We start from the raw sequence: 22,271 nt of genomic DNA, 5'->3' as shown, positions 1-22,271 counted from the left end.
GTGTTTCCATGTTAAGTTCACTTTCACTTTGTAAAATATCTTAAGATTTTTTTCAAAAGCCCTAACAGTCAGCAAAGCATTTTAGGTCAGAGAGTGAATTCATTTCCTATCTTGATTTATTTCTGGCGAAGGTCAGATATCTTTTATGAAATGTCACTACCCCCCAAAAAACTTCCTAAATTGAGATGAACAATTCTCTATCATCTTTTGTTATGATAAACCATCTCATCCATGATCAATTCATTGATTTCAATGATATTTCTTACCTTTTTGAATGGGAAAAACAAACTTATTAATTACTGTTAAGTTATAACAACTAACATTAAAAAATGCTTCAAGGGCATGAAACCAAAAATGATTGCATTGTAAGCAGTTTTTGGGGTCTTAAAAAATTTCTGAGACAATTTTTTTCCTCCAGTTTAATTTTTTTCTTGGGTTGTACTTAAAAAATATTTCTGATTACATCTGCAATCATGTCATTGAAAATCTTGATTGCTGAACATGTGACCAAAACAGACGATTCCAGTTAGTTTGAGGTAAATGCTCAATTATTACCAAGATTTGTAAGCAATTAAGAACTGAGGGAGGGCGGCGCCTGGGGCTCAGTCGGTAAGACGCCGGCCCCATATATAGAGGGTGGCGGGTTCAAACCCGGCCCCGGCCAAACTGCAACCAAAAAATAGCCGGGTGTTGTGGCGGGCACCTGTAGTCTCAGCTACTCGGGAGGCTGAGGCAAGAGAATCGCTTAAGCCCAGGAGTTGGAGGTTGCTGTGAGCTACGTGAGGCCACAGCACTCTACCGAGGGCCATAAAGTGAGACTCTGTCTCTACAAAAAAAAAAAAAAAAAGAACTGAGGGAGTAGAGACAAAGTTACTACCAAAATGCCTTCAATGGATGCAGTTGTTTAACTTCACAGGAAATTTAACAGGTTAGCAATCAACGCTGTCCTTTCTCTCTTCCCTTATGAACTAGTTTGGTTATATAGCCTTTTCTCACTTTCTAGTACATTAATTTTTGAAAGCAATTAACTTCAGAAGTGCTGATGTGAACTTCTAATATAATAAGTAAGGAGCTTGCCTGAATTGAGGTGTTCTACCAGCAGTATTTTGGACCTGAACTAGCAGGTGCAAGCAGGTAGAATAACAGGAAAAAAATGTGTCATACCGACCTTAATACGATTTAGAACACCTGGGTTTTGATGTAGTCAAAGATCCAGACTTAAAAAAATTAATAATTTTATGAGTCCCTGTCCATTTGCACCTGTCTGCTGGGGACAGCAGAGGTGCGCATCCGGAGGGCACCACTAGGCGGCGCTCACACACAGCCGCTTCGTCAGCGACAGGCGCCGCGGAGGGCGCTCTTCCCTCCTCTCGCTCCCTCGGCTTCCGCCGGAAGCGGCTCCCGTGACTTGTTGTTGTTGGGTATTTGGGCTTGGCTGTGCTGCGAGCAGGGGGATTGCGGCGTCTGGTCGGGTGAGGCTGTGTCTGAGGAACCGGAGAGGGAAACTGGAGCTTTGAGCCGGGCAGCGAGATGGACATTCTGAAGTCGGAGATCCTTCGGAAGCGGCAGCTGGTGGAGGACAGGAACCTGTTGGTGGTGAGGATGCCGCTGGTCGAGTGTGTGCGCGTCTGTGCGTGTGTGTCGGGGTGTCGGGGAAGGGGAAGGTACTGGAAAGATCTGGGGCCGGGACAGGGCTTGCCGAGACCCCTGCCACCGTCCCAGGGAGCCCTCTGCCCTCCTTCCACCCCTCGGCGCCGCACTCGGGATCCAGAGGGATGGAAGCGTGAGAATTGCTGGAAAACTCCAGGCTTTGCCTACTTCCCTTCTTCCCCTCGCACTTTGCCGCCGTCCCCAGTCCCGTCTGTCCGGCGTTCCCCAGTTTTTTTGATAGTTGGCTTCTGTAGCCTCACTAAGCGTTTGTGCCCAACTGGAACGTGGAGGAAGGGCAGTCTCAGCACTTTTCCTTAAAAGTTCCTTGCTAATGGTAAATCCCAACGTTTTCATTCCCGTCTTCCTCCTTTCCTCTTCTCCAGTACGTTCCAAGTCTGTAAGTCAGCTCTTCACTGATGGAAAGACTCCTTTGGACGGGTGCAAGAAAAGAGGAGAAGAATTTCAAACGATTTAGGAACTTCCTTAAGTTGATCTCCGTTACTTTCTTACATGACAATAATGTAGACCACTGGTTCTCAACGCTTTTGGTCTCAGGACCCCTTTACACTCTTAAATGTTATTGAGGATGCCACAGGACTTTGTTCTTGGGTTATTTCTGTCGATATTTACCACGTTAGAAGCGAAAACTGAGACGCTTAAAAAATGCTTGTATTCTTACTGATCATTTGAATAATATTGGTTCACTGAGTTATGCAGGTCGCCCAGCTGTTGACCCATTTCATTAAACACACAAAAAAATCACTTCATTTAATATCCATTAATCTCATGAAAAGCCTCCTTTAGCCTTGGGAAACATCAGGCCCATAATGACAGGTGTAAATTCTTTACACTCAACAATTTTCACGTGAAAGCTGGGATTTTATCATGGGCAAGAAATACGATCAGGTTTTCTGAAGTAATTGGCTCACTTTGTTCAGTTTGCAAAGTTGTCTGCCTCATACCAACGTCTGAATACCCAGAATTTGTCAGGTATTCTTACATGTAAGAGTGGTATTAAAAAGCAGGTTGTTGGCTCAGCGCCTGTGGCTCAAGCAGCTAAGGCGCCAGCCACATACACCTGAGCTGGCAGGTTTGAATCCAGTCCAGTGGGCCAAACAACAATGATGGCTGCAACCCAAGAAGAGCCGGGTGTTGTGGTGGGTGCCTGTAGTCCCAGCTACTTAGGAGGCAGAGGCAGGAGAATCGCTTTAGCCCAGGTGTTGGAGGTTGCTGTGATGCCACAGCACTCTACCCAGAGGGACAGCTTGAGGCTCTGTCTCAAAAAAAAAAAAAAAGGTTGTTTAGTATGTAACTCAGTTGCATAATTGCTTTTCCTCCACACAAACATCATACTTTGGTAGAAATGAGAAGTGCTTTATAACATCCTTCCTGTTTTGTCACAGGATATTAAAAAGATGTAGTCAAGGATCCAGACTTAATAAAATTAATAATTTTAACACTTCATTGGGGACATTGTTAAGTGAAACTGGCTCCCTTTGAACACAGTGACAGTTTAGTGCCACTGCCTTGATTCTTGCTAGGGCTTCAGTGAATTTACCCTTGCTTTTCATTCATAGTGCAAATGTGAGAATGAACAGACAAATAATACTTTAGTATCAAAAATAGTTTTAACTTGGGCGGAGCCTGTAGCTCAGTCTACCAGTGCACCGGCCATATAATACCTAGGGTGGCAGGTTTGAATCTAGCCCAGGTCTGCTGAGCAACAATGACAACTCTAACGAAAAAATAGCCAGGCATTGTGGCGGGTGCCTGTAGTCCCAGTTACTTGGGAGGGTGAGGCAAGAGAATCACTTAAGCCCAAGAGTTTGAGGTTGCTGTGAGCTGTGATGTCATGGCACTCTACCAGGGCAACAGCTTGAGACTCTGTCTCAAAAAAAAAAAAAAAAAGTTTTGACCCCATGGGTGATCTCAGGGTCTTCAGGACCCAGGAGGGTCCGTGGCCTTAGAACATCTGATTTAGATCTTTGGATGTAGTATGTGATTGATGTATATAGTGTAGTGTAAGTTGGAGTTACTAGCTTCGTGGCAGTAATTTTATAATCATTGAAACTTTAAAGACAATTAGAAAAGTGACACTAATTAAACAAAATGTTGTCTAGCAGCTGGAGGGAAGCCTGTACATGTTTTTAACTTAATGTTTTTATCTATACTTTAGGGATCTTTTTGTTCTGGTAAGTGGCTTGGCAGCATTTGTAAAACTAATTTAGGTGTTGGAATGCATAGTTGATGTTAGGAAGGGCCAGGGTGTTGAAATCTAAGTACTTTAAAGGGAAAATTGAATCCCAAAATATTCAGCTCATGGTAAGAGTTTACAGCGTGCATATTTGCATAATCAGGTTCTTTGTCATAGACATGGACAACCTATAAAAACAATCAGTTTAAAAAAATTTGTGATTCTTCATAGTTTTAAATTTATCATACATACACTGTTTTCCTCGTGTTTCTCGTTTTTAATTTGCTACTTGATTTAATTACTCAGATAATCCCAGCCAGAAGATAAGATTGATTTCCCCAATTATGGAACAGGTCAGACCAACAAAGAGTATGCATGAATTGGAACTAAAAATACTGAAATTCATAGTTTTTATTAACAGTAAGCTGCTAGACATTCCTCAACATTGTTCATGTTTGTATGAAAGCCCTGTAAAGCTGCTCTTATTTTCATTTGCAGATAAGGAAACAGAAACTAAGAGAAGTTACATGGTTTACAGGGGCACACAGCTAGCAAGAGATAGAATCTGAGTTTGAACCCTGGCCTGACCCACTTCAGAATCTGAGTTTGAACCCTGGTCTGTCCCACTTCAAATTCTGTTCTGTTAACCACTAATAGATAGAATAGTTATATTCACCTTATGAACATAGACGTGTTGGTATCTGTGATATTTCACTTTGATGGTTCTTGTTTTATCGTAAAGGTACATTCTTAATTTTTCAGATGCACATTTTGACTTACAGTTATCTTTCAGAATTTTTTTTTTAGAACAAAGTTTGTAGAACCATAGATAAGTCAGAAAAGTATATTATTTTCAAATGTGAGTTCCTTCATAAAACCAATACAATAGATAGCTCAAAATATCAAAAAAGGTTTGGAAAGGATGTGGGTAATGAAAACACAACACATCAATGGTTTAAAAAGTTCTGGTAATTTTAATCTTAAAAATGAGCACATAAATGACCTGACACCAAGATGGATAATGATAAACTAAAAACTGCAGTGGAGGCAAATTCATCTCAGCCTATGCATACATTAGCAGCAAGGTTTGATGTTGTTCTTCCAACAATGTTAGACCATTTAAAGCAAATCAAAAGGTAAAGAAGGTGAATAGATGAGTATAACATAAGTTAAATAAACTTCAAAAGAAAAATTGTCTTGAAGCCTGCCTTTCTTTGCTGTCAGAACATCAAGGCGAACCATTTCTACACTTTCTTGTGATGTGTGGTAAAAAATAGATTCTTTTTGACAGTCACAAGTGTTTGGCCCAATGACTGAATAAAGATAAAGTGCTGAAATACAGTCCAAAACCAGATATTCACCCCAAGAAGCTAATGGTGTCTGTTAAGTAGTCTAGTGCTGGTGGTATCCACTGCAGCTTCATGAAACCTAGTCCATTACAGTGGACGTCTGCTACAGCCAGTTGGACAAATGACGAAGATACTTGTGATCCAAGCCAGAATTGGTGGAGACAGGCCAGTCCTATTACAAGATAACACTTGCCCACGTATGTCACAAAAAGCTGTTCAAACTATAGAGATTGGACTCAAAAAACTGTCACCCTCATTACTAATCAGACATTACACCAGCTGACTGCCAGTTCCTCCAGACTTAGGACTATATCTTAAAAGAAAAAGTATTCAGTTCTCAATAAGCTGGGAAAACGCCTTATGCGGTTTCATTGCTACTCGCTCTCCAGGCTTCTTTCTTCACTGCTCACACACAAACAGGCTACTGTTACGATGACACACTGTGCTGATAGTTTAGACACATACTTTCAATTAATTGTACTGCTTGTGTACGAGATATAATAAACTAAACTTTTGATTAGAAATCAGATATTTTTCTTATTTTTTTGGAGACAGAGTCTTACTTTGTCACCCTCGGTAGAGTGCTGTGGCATCACAGCTCTCAGCAACCTCCAGCTCCTTGGCCCAGGCGATCCTCCTGCCCCCGCTTCCTGAGTAGCTGGGACTACAGGCGCTTGCTACCACGCCCGGCCATTTTCTTGTTGCAGTTTGGCCAGGGCCGGGCTCGAACCCGCCACCCTCGGTATATGGGTCTGGCGCCCTAGTCACTGAGCCACAGGCGCTGCCCAAAAAATCAGATATTTCATATTTAATGACCTAATATTTGCCTTCTCCATTAGGGTGCTTCAGATAATACCATCAATTCTTTAATAATGTCTCATCTCTGTATCTGTAAAGCTGATTTTGGAGTGTGGTGGATAAGTCCAGAAATGTTTATAGTGTTAACGAACTTTTAGAAAACCTCTATTCTGGAAGTTTTAAACAACACAAAAGTAGAGAAAATTGTCTGATGAACCCCGTGTACTCTACCTCTAACACATAACTGTAGAAAATGACATGTTCTTAGAAGTGCATCATTATGAAATTTGAGACAGGCCGTGTTATGGTTTATTATTTCACTTGCAGGTAGCACAGTCAGGCGCCACCCTTTGTGATTCACCTGAGCAAGTTTCAGCTTGTTCAGCTTGTCGGTGTTGCTGGGAGGGCTTCATTTGTTTCTGTCTGTGCTGATTTTGTTTATTTTTTGCGTATTTGGAAACTTTCATGATTATACCTAACAAAAGCAAAATCTTTTTCTCATCAGATGTGCCTCTCATATTCATGTATTCCCCAGTTGAATGAAATAGGCACATATACAGGGTGACCATTAAGTTCATGTGCAATTTAAAATAATGTGCAACTTTATGGCCACCCTGTATGTGTGTTTGTGTTTTTTTGACTCAGAAATCCAATTTTATTTACAAATAAACAAAGATGCCATTCAACCCCTTTAAAATATTATAACTGAAAATTTCCACAAAATTCATTTACATAGTTTCAACCTTTCTGCATAAAATTGTATTATGGGATGGGCAAGTAATCTCACAAGATGGTCTAAGGCATAAAAACAAAATAAAATAACTTATCCAGCATGAACATGCTATTGACACAGAGAATGAAGAATTAAGAATCACGTCTTGCAATGTGACACTCCACCAAGAAATGGAAATGTGATAATTTGGGGGGAGGTAAATGCTTCATGATAAATCATCTTCTTTTCTAATATAGTTTAATTGTGATTGTTTAGGATTGTTTTTGCAGGCTAATATTTATGCTAATTCTTTTGAAAAGTCATCATTGTAAAAAGGGTACAGACTTTTCTAGATTTTTCTACCCATAAAAGTATGCTAACACTGGTCTGGTCTCAATACCCTGTATGTGTTTTTACAGTTGGTTTTCCAAATCAGATTCAAACAGAGTCTGCTCATTGAGATTGATCATTATGGCTCTTGGTTTCTTTGAATTGAGGACATTTTCATTTTTCCAACTCCACCCTTTTTCCCCATGTCATTTACTTGTTAGATAGATGGGGCTAGTTTTGTAAAGTGTTCCAGATTTGTCTGATCGCTTCCTGGCATTGCCATTTAGCTAACGCCTCTATTTCCTGCATTTAATCAAAGTGCTTCATGGGTGATGCTCTGTACTTCTCATGGTGCCAGCCTTGATACCTGGGTTCAAGTGTTGGCAGCCTGATCTTGCTGTTGTCACCATTAGCCTTTCTCATAATGTGATACCTGGGTTCAAGTGTTGGCAGCCTGATCTTGCTGTTGTCACCATTAGCCTTTCTCATAATGTTGTAGCATCTGTTGATCATTGCCTGAATGAGTGAGCTTTAACTATGCTAAGTGAGATGTGGAGATATTATTGAGGTGCTGTAATATTACTTTTTATAAAGTAGGGCAGTATCTTTGAGCAAAGTCAACAGTGAAATAACATATAAGGGGCAGAGCTGCAGATAGTAATAAAGCTTCAAATTAGGGACTTTAGATTTCACAATGAGGATAGTTTTATATGTAAGATTTAGAGCTTGTCTCTTTACATCAAATTATATTACCTATAAACCATCTTTTTAATAAAAAGATTAAGACCATTCTGTATCTGGATTATTTTAAGAACTGGCTAATATGGTAAGGTTCCAGATGACAGAAAGGAATTTAGACACACTCTTGGAGCTTTCTTGGTAAAAGGGATTCAAATGTTGGCTATCTATGCTATAATTTTTGTTTAGTAAGGAGAAAATAATTAAAGGTTACCATTTCATATGGTTCATAATGAATCCATTTGAAGAAATTATCTTTGAACACAAACATTAGGAAATTCAATCCAAATAACATGAACATTTGGGAAACATTTTAGTTTCTTTCCTTGGCTGTTGGACATACCTACTAAAATAAACTACAAGAAAAATACTTCAGTATTTCTTATATTACACATCAGTACCCAGACCCATGATGGAGGAGGGGCGGCGTGTTTGGGGAATCAGTGTATCATTTATCTGTGGAACAACAACAAAAAAATAGAATTCTTTTAAAAGTGGAGTGTTTTCAAAAGGTTTCCAAAGGTGCTTGTTGACCAGGAAGCATGAAGTTTTGCCTTGTTAACCTAATTTTTTTCTTTAATAGGAAAACAAAAAATACTTCAAGCGTAGTGAATTTGCAAAAAAAGAAGAGGAAGCATACTTTGAAAGATGTGGCTACAAGGTATGAACACCTGCTTTTATGTTAAACTGTGTATTTCTGAGTTTAAATTTATGCAGCTGTTGTTAAATGACAAAATCATTGATCTTTGTTCAATTTATCAATGTTATACATTAGCCTATAAATGAGAAGCCATCTGGAGAGGTATGAGTTTTGGTTTTTGCTTTTGTTTCTTTAATCTTGAATTTAGGAAAATACATGCATGATTTTTGGCTTGGAATGGTTTGGCTTTTTGTGGATAGCATGAGCTGGCTTGAGATCAAAGCTTGAATTTTTTTTTTTTTTTTTTAAATTAAGTCCTGGATCTGAGACGACCTTATTTCTACCTCCACCACCACTGCTCTCCCTCACCTCTCCCAATAAAACAGTTTTCAGAATTCAAACATTTTATTCATTTATCAGTAGTGATAATCACTGGTGGTATTTCCCCTGATTTCTCCTGAGTATTTTGAGCCCTTGGTTTTGTTTGCATCATTAATAATTCCTCCTGGGTCCTAAGCACCTCTGCCTGAAATACAGCACCCCACGTATTTATATACTTTTGTTGTAATAAGGTATCACATTTTAAACACTCGTTAGTCTCTTGGATAGAAAAGGTAATTTTGAAATATTTTTTAGAAATGTGTTATCTGGAAGGCATTGTACCTACTTGATAATATATTGGGGTTTTTATTGGGAGGGGTTACAGGTTATGAGGTGGAGAAGTTATGCTTGAGTTATTTTAAAGTACCTACTATACCTAGTATAATTTTAACTCAAAAGTTAAGAGGTTCTCTTGAAATAATTTTTGCCAACTTATACGTTTGAAATCAACTTTTTGCTTGTGAAACACCAACATAAAATAATACTGTTGTGCATGTAATTGGGAAAGTTTTGGAAATTAACGTATCTGCCAAAGCATTTCTAAAAGGAAGCATGAGGAATGCAAATGGTATGTATATGCATTTGGTTTTATTTTGTAGTGTTGGGAGAGGGCAGGTATTAAAGAAAAATGTAGTTATTTTTCTGAGAGGTTTTTAAAATATGAATGTTTCTATTTTTTTTTGTTGGCAATTTTTCCATAAAGATATTTGTTTCATTTGCTTCTAACTTAGGAAATGAAAGTACATTTTATGTAAATGACCATTGGGTAGATACTCAGAAGAGTTCCATTTTTTGCTTGCCTAACATTGTCTAATTCATGAGTGTGGTGGCTCACGCCTATAATCTTAGCACTCTGGGAGGCCGAGGTGGGTGGACTGCTTGAGCTCATGGGTTCGAGACCAGCCTGAGCTAGAGTGAGACCCCGTCTCTACTAAAAATACAAAAAAAATCTGAGGCAGGAGGATTGATTGAGCACAGGAGTCGGAGGTTGCTGTGGGCTATGTCTCCATGGCACTCTACCCAGGGAAAGAGCTTGAGAGTCTGTTTCAAAACAAAACAAAATTGTCTAATTCAAACTTGATCTAAATCTCTTATATAGGTTTAGATCGCTAACTTGCTGCGTTCCCAGATCCCTAAATTTAAACCTTTTCGATTTTTTGATAGGAAAATAATTTCATACAGTGGCAGTTTTTATTTAGGTTGTCTCAGGGACAAGGAATTGCTGCTGCTCCTTTTTTTTTTTTTTTTTTCTTATACTACATTTAGAGGAAAGCAGTGAAGCAAAATAATCGCTGTGAGGTAATTGCTGGTAACTTTGAGTCCAGCTGACAGGATGTCTTAGATCTTTTCCCCAGAGCTAAAAACTGCCATTAAATAATTAAATGTGCTTTAGTCCTGAGATTTTTTTTTTTTCTTTTTTGAGAAATACCTGTTTCTATGCGTAAGTAAGCACAGGTTTTTCTTTCTAAAGATGTTTTTAAGTATTTCATTCTTGATAGTAATAACAATATTTTTAATAGTATGTATGACTTCTATTCCTTTAAAAAAAGCTACTATTTTTTAAGGCTTAATGCTGATTTGTCCTGTAGAAATACGAAAATTTAGTTTAGTTTTTTTTACCTCAGTATCAGTTATGATACATGTAACAATTAACCATAAACTAGAGTACGATGAATTCTGTGATCCCCCCCCCCCATACAGCCTTTCTTAACTGAACGTGCATTTCCCTTAGTGCTGGTCATCTTTAATGCTCTTTGATCTCACTCCTGCTCTCAGTAGTTTAGATTGATCTTGTGTTTGGAGGGGAACCATGTTTCAATATCTACTTGCAGACTGCCATGGGTCTTACAAATTGCTGAACCCTGTTTTCCTTAACTGTGACTTGGGCAGAAGATTTGAAAAAATATACGAAGGGATTTTTTTTCCCTGTAGGGTCAGTTAGGCAAGAAGGTCCACTCTTTCTTGGGTGGCATGAGCAGGGAGGAGCTGTTTTCATTTTTTTCTACAAGGCTTATGGCTTACTTTGTGGGCCAGTTCTGCATAGGATTTTTCTATATGTCCAACAGTGATTTCTGTGCATTTGGAATAATAATGTCTTGAAAATCAGGATCAGAAAGAGCTAGGGCGTGAAGCTTCCTAGCTTCTGTTGGAAAGCAGTTCTTTAGTCTTTACTTTGAAGCTGAGCAGGAATCAGAATATCCTGTAAGAGGATTTTCTTTAAAGAGGAGCAAGATGGTTGTTCTTAAAAAAAAAAAAAGACACTTCTTTAGAATCGGGGGAGAAAGTGAATGCAGGTTGTAGCCCTATTAAATTTTGATTTTAGGAACTAGGATCATCATGCCCCTTTTTGCAGCAGGAATGCCATCTCTATTGTGCATGCTTTTTACTGGTGATGTTCCTGAAATGGATATGTTTGGTCAGCTCTTCAAAGCATGTTTATTTTGAGCTCTTTCCACTGAGGAACATTAGAAAACCTTCAATATTTAAAACATGTTTAATTTTCGCGAATAGCTAAGGTAATGAAATGATAAATATTAACTATATTTTAAAGGGTGAATTTCATTTGTCTTGGCTATTAATATAGATACAGCCAAAAGAGGAGGACCAGAAACCATTAACTTCATCAAATCCAGTGTTAGAACTCGAACTGGCAGAGGAAAAATTACCTATGACTCTTTCTAGGCAAGAGGTAAGTTTATGTATGAGCGTTTCATGGAAGAAATTTATTTCCAGTTGTTGCCAATAAGTTCAACATCATTTTTTCCCATAAGATTTACTGACCTAAAAGTGCTGTGCAGCTAGACAGTTTTCTTCATGAAGTTCTAAATCTGTTGCTTTTCTTAAAGTATTATCTTTTTTAAGAGTATATCCTTATAAACTTTAAAAAATAAATGTATATTCCTAAATAAACATTAAATGTATACATTCTGAATAGTTACACTTAAATTGTCTCTTTTTTTTTTTTGGCCGGGGCTGGGTTTGAACCCGCCACCTCCGGCATATGGGACCGGCGCCCTACCCGCTGAGCCACAGGTGCCGCCCAAATTGTCTAAATTATTTTAAATAGTTTATTATTTTGTAACTTGCTTTCCTCTCCCTTATTTAATGGTATAATGTATCTTTCCAGGTAAAAATACAGAGATCTACATAATTTGTAATGACTATATAATTTCCTATTGTTTGCTTGTACTGTAATATTTTTATAATCATTTCTTTCTTAATAGTCATTTAGATTGCTTCAGCATATCCTTATTACAAATAATAGTAAGATGGACATCCTCATACAGACATCATTGCATGCATAATAAAGTGCGATTATTTCCTTTGGAAAAATTTATAAATGTGTGATGTTTAAGGTAAAGGTTATGTACATTTTTGAGACTTTAGATGCTCTCAGACATTGGATATAATCCTCATAACTTGGTCTAAGTTATTTTAGCCTCCAATTTTAAGTAATGTTTTAAAGTGATAGCTAGCTCAAATTTCTTTTTTTTTTTCTGTTTAGGTTCTTTTCATTTTTGGCCCTAACTCAGTCAGTCATCTTTAATCTTTGTGTGTCCTCAGCAGTCTGTCCCTGTTTTGTCCCTTTTTAGTGCCAGTAGAGCTAACTGTAAGTGATAGCCAGTGTCTAGGTCAAGAGATTGTGTATTTTGTCCTTCTCACAGGTCAACACGTTTCACTGTTATTTTTTTAGTTCAGCATACCACAGTTTTAGGTTGGACATTTCATAAAAGGAAACTTTCAGAGGAATGATGACTGACTCTAGAACAGTGGTTCTCAACCTTCCTAATGCCACAACCCTTTAATACAGTTCCTCATGTTATGGTGACCCCCAACCATAAAATTATTATCGCTGCTAAGTATTTTTTTTTTTTTTTTTTTTAAAAACAGCTCTAATTTTAGAAAAAAATTGAATATTCTTTGTCGGTTTGTAAAGTAGGATAAATGGTAGAAGCTTGCGGGAAGTGGATTCAGTTTTGAGAAGCAAAACCTATTGATCAAAACTGGGATGGGATCTTTCATGAAGAGAGATGATGCCTGTTACTCACCAGACGTGGATCTGATGAGGATGTTTTTGAGGTTATTTTTACATTTGATTGGAGATAGCATTGGATGATGTCTTAAATTTCTATTTGAATTGTAAAACTTCCATTAACCCAATGGGACTCTACTTATGGTTTCTATTTTATGCTCTCAGATAAAGTTCTTGGTGTTATTATTTTTTAAAAATTGGGTTAACCTTTATCTTCTTGATATATACTTGAACCTCTGTAAGTTGACCACCCAGGGGACTGTAACAAATTGGTCAGATGTTAACAGATGAAGAGGGTCTGGCTGCCTGTCACTTGTTAGTCACTGGCTGGGATTCTGGAGAACATTGAGAGTAGCCTGTCCTAGACAGTTCTGTTCTTCTATTTCTAAAATCACAGTTTTATACATAAAAGTTTAAAGTAAAAATCACGTTATTCTTTATTTTAAATAACAATAATTGGCATAACCCTTGACCCATAATAAATAATAATCAGCATTGCCATGACCTAAAATAATTCCTAATTTAAAAGTTAATCTAAATTAAACCTAAACCAACCAAACTAGCTATATCATCTCAGCCTTCGTCTAAGTAACTCCATCTTATTGTCACTACATATACTTTCATGGAGGTGGTCAACATAAGGAACTGGGCCTGTGGTACTGATATGTACACGTGGTGCATGTCTGGTCTGTGAAAATTGGGTCACCTTGAGGTGATCAGTGTAGGGAGGTGGTGGTCAGCTATGGAGGTTCTACTTATTTTTTGTTTTTTTCCTCCTCCCTTTTTTTTTTAAAGTGATGAGATTTTATCCTTTTGCCTGTGGAGTGCAGTGGTGTGATCATAGCTCACTGCAGCCTTGAACTTTTGGGTTCAAGCAGTTCTACTGCCTCAGTCTCCCAAGAATGGGACTGCAAGTGCATGCCGTACTGCGCGGCTAATCTTTTACTTTTTATAAATAGAGGTGTGTTGCCCTGGCTGATCTTGGAACTCCTGCTGTCAAACTCTGGGCTTTATCTCTGCCTTGACCTCCCAAAGTGCTGGGGTTACCGACTTGAGCCACCACTCTCTGGTGGTGTGCATCTACACTTAGAATAAGTGTTTGATCACTTAAAATATGTTACTATGTTAGTGTTAGAAAGAAAACTTTAGAGCAGTTACAATTATGTAAAATGAGTACCAGAAACTTATGGGGGCGGGCGTTTTTTTTTTTAAGAAAAAGTAATGTTTTTGCCTTATAGAGAAAGGGAGATTTATATAAGGGGTTTGTTTTTGATTTGAATTGTAGATTCTTAGGTCAGACCATGTTCTAGGAGGTATTTGGTCTAAATTAGGAACAGTGATGTGTGAGTCAAATAGATTTTTAACTGAATTACTTGATTTTCTCTTTCATTCACAAACATCTTTGTTCAGCATAATTGAAATGATGGAAATATCTGAAGATTTTGTATTTCACTCAGAAACATGTTTGGATAATTAAGTTAGCTTTATTAAACCCAGGTTTCAATTTTAAGGAAAAAATACATTGTTTTGAGTTGTTTAATTTTTTTCCTTTCTCAGAAGTTAAATAATTTACTAGGCATTCGTTTGACTTTATAGGTAATCAGAAGATTGAGAGAAAGAGGAGAACCAATCAGACTGTTTGGAGAAACCGATTATGATGCTTTCCAACGTTTAAGAAAAATAGAGATCCTCACACCAGAAGTTAACAAGGTAAGAAATCAGAAGAAAGCTGGAAAAATACCACTGTACCACATAAACTAGAATAGAGTTTGATCGCATTATTATAGGCAAAAATGGAAAAATAGAGTTGGCAGATTAGTATTGCAGGCTATAATTAATTTTCATTAATTTTTTTAAACACATATCTTAAGCATACAGTTTATTGCATGTTGATTAAACACATATAAGGATGTGACCATTACGCTTACAAACTTTCTTTCACCCAAGAAAATTCCCTGTTACCCTTTCTTAACCAGTCCCCACAGCCTTTCTCCTCTACTCTTGGGCAACCACCTTTAAATTCCATCACCATAGATTAAATTTTGCTTGTTCTAGTATTTCATAAGTCTGAATTCAAAGAGTATGTGTCCAGCTTCTTTTGGTTAGCATAACAGTTACTGGATTCATCCACGTTATCGCAAATATCATTAAGTTCCTTCTCATTTCCCAGTGCTATTTAATTGTATGAATATGCCATAATTTATTCGTAGCTTTGGGCTATTAGGGATAAAACTGTATGAACATTCCTATACAGATCTTTTTTTGGAACTTTGTTTTTTATCAGAGAAATATATTACAGCTTTTAGGAAAATACCTAGAGGAAGGATTGCTGAATGAATAGTAAGAGTGGAAGTATGTCAGACCTCATGAGAAATGCCAGGCGTTTCCAGACGTCGGTGTCGGTATTGCTAGACTTTTTAATTTTAACCGTCTGTTGTGTGTCTACTTGCGTCTCACTCTGGCTTGATTCACATTTCCCTGATGACTAGAGATGATGATGAGCATCTTTGCATAGACTTACCTTCTTTGTGCAGTGTCTGTAAAGTCTTCTGTTCATTTTTTAATTGGATTATTTATCTTTTTTTTAAGGAATTGTAGTTCCTTCTATATTCTGGAGATAAGTCCTTTGTCAGATGTACAGCTGTGTTTTGTGACCGTTCTCCTGGTCTGTGACTTACCTATTCTCTTGATGGACTCTTTTGCTGAGTAGAAGTTTTAAATTTCGGTGCAGTCTAGTTTATCAGTTTTACCTTTTATGGTTATTGCTTTTTGTGCTCTGCTTAGATCAGGGGTCCTCAAACTGCGGCCTGCGGACCACATGAGGCAGTGTGATTGTGTTTGTTCCCGTTGTGTTTTTTTACTTCAAAATAAGATATGTGCAGTGTGCATAGGAATTTGTTCATAGTTTTTTCTTTCAAACTATAGTCCGGCCCTCCAACGGTCTGAGGGACAGTGAATTGGCCCTGTGTTTAAAAAGTTTGAGGACGCCTGGCTTAGATCATTGCTTGTCTAAGGTCTCAGAGAGATACTCTTATATTTTCTTCTAGAAGCTTAATAGGTTTTGCTTTTACATTTAAGGCTCTGATCCTGTTTTATGGCTCAGCATAGGGTCTGTTCCATGGTCTCTTGAAAAGCTTGTATTCTTGCTTTGGTTATGCATTTAGGATAGTGTTCCTAATATATAAGATATAAGTTAGGGTAGTGTTCACATGTTCAGGAGCCTTATTCACTTTTTTCTTATTCCATTACTGAGAGATAGGTGTGGTTATCTGTGGCTGTGTAACAGATCACCCTCCAACTTAGTTGTGTAAAAGGATTTATTATTATATAATAAAATATTTTTGGGCTACCCATGACTGTAACACCACCCCAAAACCTGGTAGCTTGAGATAATTTATCATCATCTCTCAGAGTTCTGTGGTTTGATCAGGCTGGACTGGGTAGGTTTTTGCTTGGGGTATATTGTTTGATTGCAGTCAGACAAATCCTGTGCCTGAAGTCCTCTGAAGTGTCACCTGGACTGGTCTGCTAAGCTGGTACCTTCATCCATATGCTTGGCATCTGAGCGGGAGTGGCAGGAATATGAAAGCACCCCATGTGCTTTCTGTTTGCTAGCTTGGGCGTTTCTCACTGCTTTCCTTATTTGTTGCAAAACCACTTTCCTGCTTTACTTGTTAGCATTGCCATCCCAGCCACGCAATTCTAACAATTGTCTGAACACTGTTCTTTGGGTCTGTAAGGACAATTTTTCCTGTGCCTGCTGTGTTCCTCTCTTGTGTACCTTGATTGAAATCTTGTCCTTATGTTTTCAGACACAATTCAAAGATTATATCTCTTCTCTGAACCCATCCTTGGTCCCATTCAGAATTAACTGCTTCCTTCTCAGTGCTCCAATAACTGAACCTTTGTTGGTCCCTTACTGTGTTTCACTAGGATTAGAGCGTGTGCGTATTTATTTCTTCCTGGTGGGCAAGGGCTGTTGTATGTTCGGATGCCAAGTTTAATGCCTTGCTTGTAGAGGTGTTTCAGAAAGAGCACAGGAGCCTAAGGTGTGGGTTCCATTCCTGGGTTATTCATTGTGTGACCATCGACAAGTCTTTTAATCCATGTGAGCCTTATAATCCTCGTTTGTAAGATAAAGGCAATATCTGGCTGACAGTGAGAACTTAACGAGATAACCTTTGGGAGCTCCTGGCATTATGTGTACCTTATGCAGAGCACGTACTCAGTGAGTGTTTAGCAAATTAAAAGTGTTTTGAGTTGATCGTTTCTCTTCTGTGTTTATGAAAGGATGTTAGACAATGATCAGATGCTTCTAATATAATGGCTTTAGGAGTTAACATTTGTAGAATGCTTGCTACGCTCCAGTGACTGTTCAAATTACCCTGTATGTTTATGAATTTATTGTAAGGTTCTGAACAGTCCCAGTACATAGAAAGTGGTAAGTAAAATAAAAAATAAAATCCTCATGACAACCCTCATGGTAGACAGTAGGTGAGGTACCTGAGGCACACAGGTGAGCTGTCCAGGAGCTGGTAAGTGGCAGGGATTTAAACCCAGGAAGCCTTCCCTCGCAACCACTGACCCGCAGCCATCGCATGGCCTTGGAGCCCTGGCTCTTAAACCTGCAGCTGATTCCCAGGCATGTTTAGGAAGCTGACACTCCCTTTTTTTATTAAATGGTCATAAATTGGACCTGTCTGAAATGTGGCTTTTGCTGGTTTATGAGAATCATGGTTGAGATCCTGGGACATAGAAGAGACACCAGTTTGGTTCCATTGTCATTTCTGCATGTTGTGGATGTTCAGAGTGGTTGAAATGAACTTAGACATTGTCAGTAAACTGGGAACGTGGGTTAGGGACTCTGACGGAGACCTGGTTACTTTCCTTAATCGTCATTAGGAAATTACAGCGTTATGAAGATTCTCATTTGGATTTGTCACTCATGTCTGTTTTATGTTTCTGGTCACTAGACCGTCCATTGTGCTTGCATCCTTTTAATTTAATATGTTCATAAGTGTTAACTTTAAGTGGACTGTAATTTTAGTTATATGATAAATTGATGTCTTTGAGTCCCTAGTGTTGCCATAGTCTTAACTGCCTGGGGAGGAAAAAAATGAGTTGTACTTATTGTTAATGCAAAATCACAGGTGAAATACCAGTGAAACATCCTAATAGGTGTACTTTTTCATCTTTCTCAGGGATTGAGGAATGACCTGAAAGCAGCTTTGGATAAGATTGATCAGCAATACCTTAATGAAATTGTAGGTGGGCAGGAACCTGGAGAGGAAGACACACAGAATGATTTGAAAGTTCATGAAGAAAACACCACAATCGAAGAGTTAGAGGTAATCTCTGCACCCAGCCCAGCCCTTTTCCTCTGGAGCAAGTGTTTGGTGGATGATTCTCTGCAGAGCACCCTGCCATCTTTGGTCAGGAAAGGCCCTTCTTTTGTCTCCTGCTTTTATTTATTTATTCCTCTTTTTTTCAGTCTCCACTCACATTCTCTTACTTCTTACTTTCAAAAGTGTCCTTCTGATGTGTTGAACGTGCACTCTTTTATTTGTAGTTCCGTGAAGCCCGCACTGTTTTATGTGCACGTCTTTTTGATAGGAATGATACTGTGTTGTGAAATTCTTTATTTTCTTTACTTTTCTTTTTTTCACTTAGTACCATGTTCTTAAGACCCATCCTTGATACTTTATGTGCATTTAACCCTTTGCTTTTAATTGCTCTGTGATATGCCATATACAGAAGAACTTCCATAGCTGACCACCTCCCTACACTGACCACCTCCTTAACGTGACCTAGATTTCATAGACAGGACATGCGCCACATCCGCATCCCAGTACAGTAGGCCTAGTTCCTTATGTTGACCACCTCCAGGTATTGACCAGTTTGTTACAGTCTCTTAGGTTGGTCAGCTTATGGTATTCTCTGTATTTTACTTTTTCTTCCCCCGTAATGATGGACAGCTAGAATATTCCCAGCTCACTCTTACCACAGACAGCTTTGTGACAAGCAGTCTTAGCATGACCGCTGTGACCTAGAGAGTGGGACTGAGGGGTTTGTGTATGGATACCTACCTCGTCTGAGTGCTGTGAGTTGCTGTCTGGGAAGGGCGTCCCGGTCTGCACTGGCCCAGCAGTGTGTGAGGGGCTCATGTCCTTCCATCCCTGCCGGCACTTGGCAGTGCTTTGCTTTCTAATTGCTGTCACAGTGTTGTATGTAGAGTGATGTATATAAAGTTATATATATCACATATAATGTTTATATAATGTTACTTAAAAGTATGTAAACATCTAGCATGTGAAAAAAATGTGGTTTAGTTTTAAGTTCTTAATGCCTAATGAAATACAAGCCGTTGCTGTTCTCGTTTCCATTCTTCCCTGGCTCTCGCACATGTGACTGAGTGAGACCATAGTTGAGGAAGGTGTCACTTTAATCCCTTCCCTCCTCTAAAACCTGTCTGGGGTTCCTAAATTCTATCATAATTGGTGTGGGTAATCAGTCATGGGCTTGTTTTCATTATTTTTCTTTATTTTTTATTTTATTTATTTATTTATTTGAGGCAGAGTCTCAAGCTGTCACCCTGGGTTGAGTGCTGTGGTGTCACAGCTCACAGCAACCTCAAACTCTTGGACTTAAATGATTTTCTTGCCTCAGCCTCCCAAGTAGCTGGGACTACAGGTGCCTGGTTGGCTATTTTTTGTTGTTGTTGTTGTTGTTGCAGTTGTCATTGTTGTTTTTTTAGCTGGCCTGGGCCAGGTTCAAACCTGCCAGCCTCAGTGAGTGTGGCTGGTGCCACTCAACTGAGTTCAAGGCGCAGCCCTTTTTCTTTTTCTTTTTTTTTTTTTTCAACAACTTAATTGAGGTATTCACATACCATGCAAATCACTCACTTAACACAACTCACTGATTCTTTGTTTCTTTCTTTATTTTTTATTTTATTTTATTAAATCATAGCTGTGTACATTAATGTGATCATGGGGCACCATACACTGGTTTTATAGATTGTTTGACACATTTTCATCACACTGGTTAACATTGCCTTCATAGCATTTTCTTAGTTATTGTGTTAAGACATTTATATTCTACATTTACTAAGTTTCACATGTACCCTTGTAAGATGTACCGTAGGTGTAATCCCACCAAACACCCTCCCTCTGCCCATCCTCACCCCTCCCTCTCCGCCTTCCCCATATTCTTAGGTTATAACTGGGTTATAGCTTTCATATGAAAGCCATAAATTAGTTTCATAGTAGGGCTGAGTACATTGGATACTTTTTCTTCCATTCTTGAGGTAGTTTACTAAGAAGAATATGTTCCAACTCCATCCATGTAAACATGAAAGAGGTAAAGTCTCCACCTTTCTTTAAGGCTGCATAGTATTCCATGGTGTACATATACCACAATTTATTAATCCATTCGTGGATCGATGGGTACTTGGGCTTTTTCCATGACTTAGCAATTATGAATTGGGCTGCAATAAACACTCTGGTACAAATATCTTTGTTATAATGTGATTTTTGGTCTTCTGGGTATATACCTAGTATAGGAATTATAGGATTGAATGGCAGATCTATTTTTAGATCTCTAAGTGTTCTCCAAATATCTTTCCAAAAGGAATGTATTAATTTGCATCCCCACCAGCAGTGTAGGACTGTTCCCTTTTCTCCACATCCACGCCATCTCTGGTCTTAGGATTTTGTGATAATTGGCTAATCTTACTGGAGTTAGATGATATCTCAAAGTAGTTTTGATTTGCCTTTCTCTGATGATTAAGGATGATGAGCATTTTTTCATGTCTGTAGGCCATGCGCCTGTCTTCTGCAGAGAAGTTTCTCTTCAAGTCCCTTGCCCAGCCTGCGATGGGATCACTTGTTCTTTTCTTGCTTATACTTTTGAGTTCTCTGTGGATTCTGGTTATTAAACCTTTGTCGGACACATAACCTGTAAATATCTTCTCCCATTCTGAGGGCTGTCTACTTGCTTTACTTACTGTGTTCTTGGCTGTGCAGAAGCTTTTTAATTTGATCAGGTCCCAGTAGTGTATTTTTGATGGCAGCTTCAATTGCCGGGGTGGGGAGGGTCCTCCTCATAAAATACTCGCCCAGACCGATTTCTTCAAGAGTTTTCCCTGCACTCTCTTCTAGTATTTTTATAGTTTCATGTCTTAAGTTTAAATCTTTAATCCAGTGAGGGTCTATCTTAGTTAATGGTGAAAGGTGTGGGTCGAGTTTTAGTCTTCTACAGGTTGCCAGCCAGGTCACCCAGCACCATTTTTTAAATAGGGAATCTTTTCCCCACTGAATGTTTTTAATTGGCTTGTCAAAGATCAAATAACGGTAAGTAGCTGAGTTCATCTCTTGGTTCTCTATTCTGTTCCATACATCTAATTCTATGTTTTTGTGCCAGTACCATGCTGTTTTGATCACTATTGATTTATAGTATAGTCTGAGGTCCGGTAGCGTGATTCCTCCTGCTTTGTTTTTATTTCTGAATAATGTCTTGGCTATTCGAGTTTTTTTCTGATTCAATTTAAAACGAAGTATTTTTTTCAAGATCTTTAAAGTATGACAGTGGAGCTTTAATAGAGATTGCATTAAAATTGTATATTGCTATGGGTAATATGGACATTTTAACAATGTTGATTCTTCCCAGTCATGAGCATGGTATGTTTTTCCATTTGTTAACATTTTCAGCTATTTCTTTTCTTAGAGTTTCATAGTTCTCTTTATAGAGATCTTTCATGTCCTTTGTTAAACTCCCAAATATTTCATCTTCTTTGGCACTACTGTGAATGGAATAGAGTCCTTAACTGTTTTTTTGGCTTGACTATTGTTGGTATATATAAAGGCTACCGATTTATGAATGTTGATTTTGTAACCTGAGACACTGCTGTATTCCTTGATCACTTCTAAGAGTTTTGTCGTAGAATCCCTGGTGTTTTCCAGATACACAATCATATCATCTGCGAAGAGCGAAAGTTTGATCTCTTCTGACCCTATATGGATACCCTTGATCGCCTTTTCTTCCCTAATTGCAATGGCTAAAACTTCCATTACAGTGTTAAAGAGCAGTGGAGACAATGGGCAACCTTGTCTGGTTCCTGATCTGAGTGGAAATGATTTCAATTTAACTCCATTCAATATGATATTGGCTGTGGGTTTGCTGTAGATGGCCTCTATCAGTTTAAGAAATGTCCCTTTTATACCATTTTCTTAAGTGTTCTGATCATGAAGGGATGCTGGATATTTTTTCTTAAGTATTCTGATCATGAAGGGATGCTGGATATTATCAAAAGCTTTTTCTGCATCAATTGAGAGAATCATATGGTCTTTGTTTTTTAATTTGTTTATGTGCTGAATTATATTTATAGATTTACGTATATTGAACCAGCCTTGAGACCTTGGGATAAAACCGACTTGGTCGTGATGTATAAT

General features: G+C 38.4%; 1 protein-coding gene across 4 annotated transcripts in view; it reads left to right on the top strand.

The window, feature by feature from the left end:
* Positions 1–1,381: 1,381 nt before the first annotated feature.
* PRPF18 (pre-mRNA processing factor 18) overlaps positions 1,382–22,271 on the top strand; it is a 49,082-nt gene continuing 28,192 nt past the window's right edge. The window contains exons 1-6 of one of the 4 annotated variants that reach the window (XM_053573072.1): positions 1,410–1,596; positions 8,355–8,432; positions 8,547–8,573; positions 11,377–11,481; positions 14,422–14,535; positions 18,027–18,173. In XM_053573072.1, the coding sequence (XP_053429047.1) occupies positions 1,531–1,596; positions 8,355–8,432; positions 8,547–8,573; positions 11,377–11,481; positions 14,422–14,535; positions 18,027–18,173 (537 nt within the window). In that variant the 5' untranslated portion in view covers positions 1,410–1,530. Of the gene's footprint in view, positions 1,631–8,354; positions 8,433–8,546; positions 8,574–11,376; positions 11,482–14,421; positions 14,536–18,026; positions 18,174–22,271 lie in introns of all 4 variants that reach the window. The other 3 variants (XM_053573075.1, XM_053573073.1, XM_053573074.1) reach the window with 3 other exon arrangements.

This window comes from Nycticebus coucang, chromosome 20 (assembly GCF_027406575.1).
Source record: "Nycticebus coucang isolate mNycCou1 chromosome 20, mNycCou1.pri, whole genome shotgun sequence".
In the NCBI taxonomy this organism is placed as follows: Eukaryota; Metazoa; Chordata; class Mammalia; order Primates; family Lorisidae; genus Nycticebus; species Nycticebus coucang.
The sequence above is the reverse complement of the archived record's forward strand: the minus strand, read 5'-3'. Positions and strand labels throughout refer to the sequence as shown.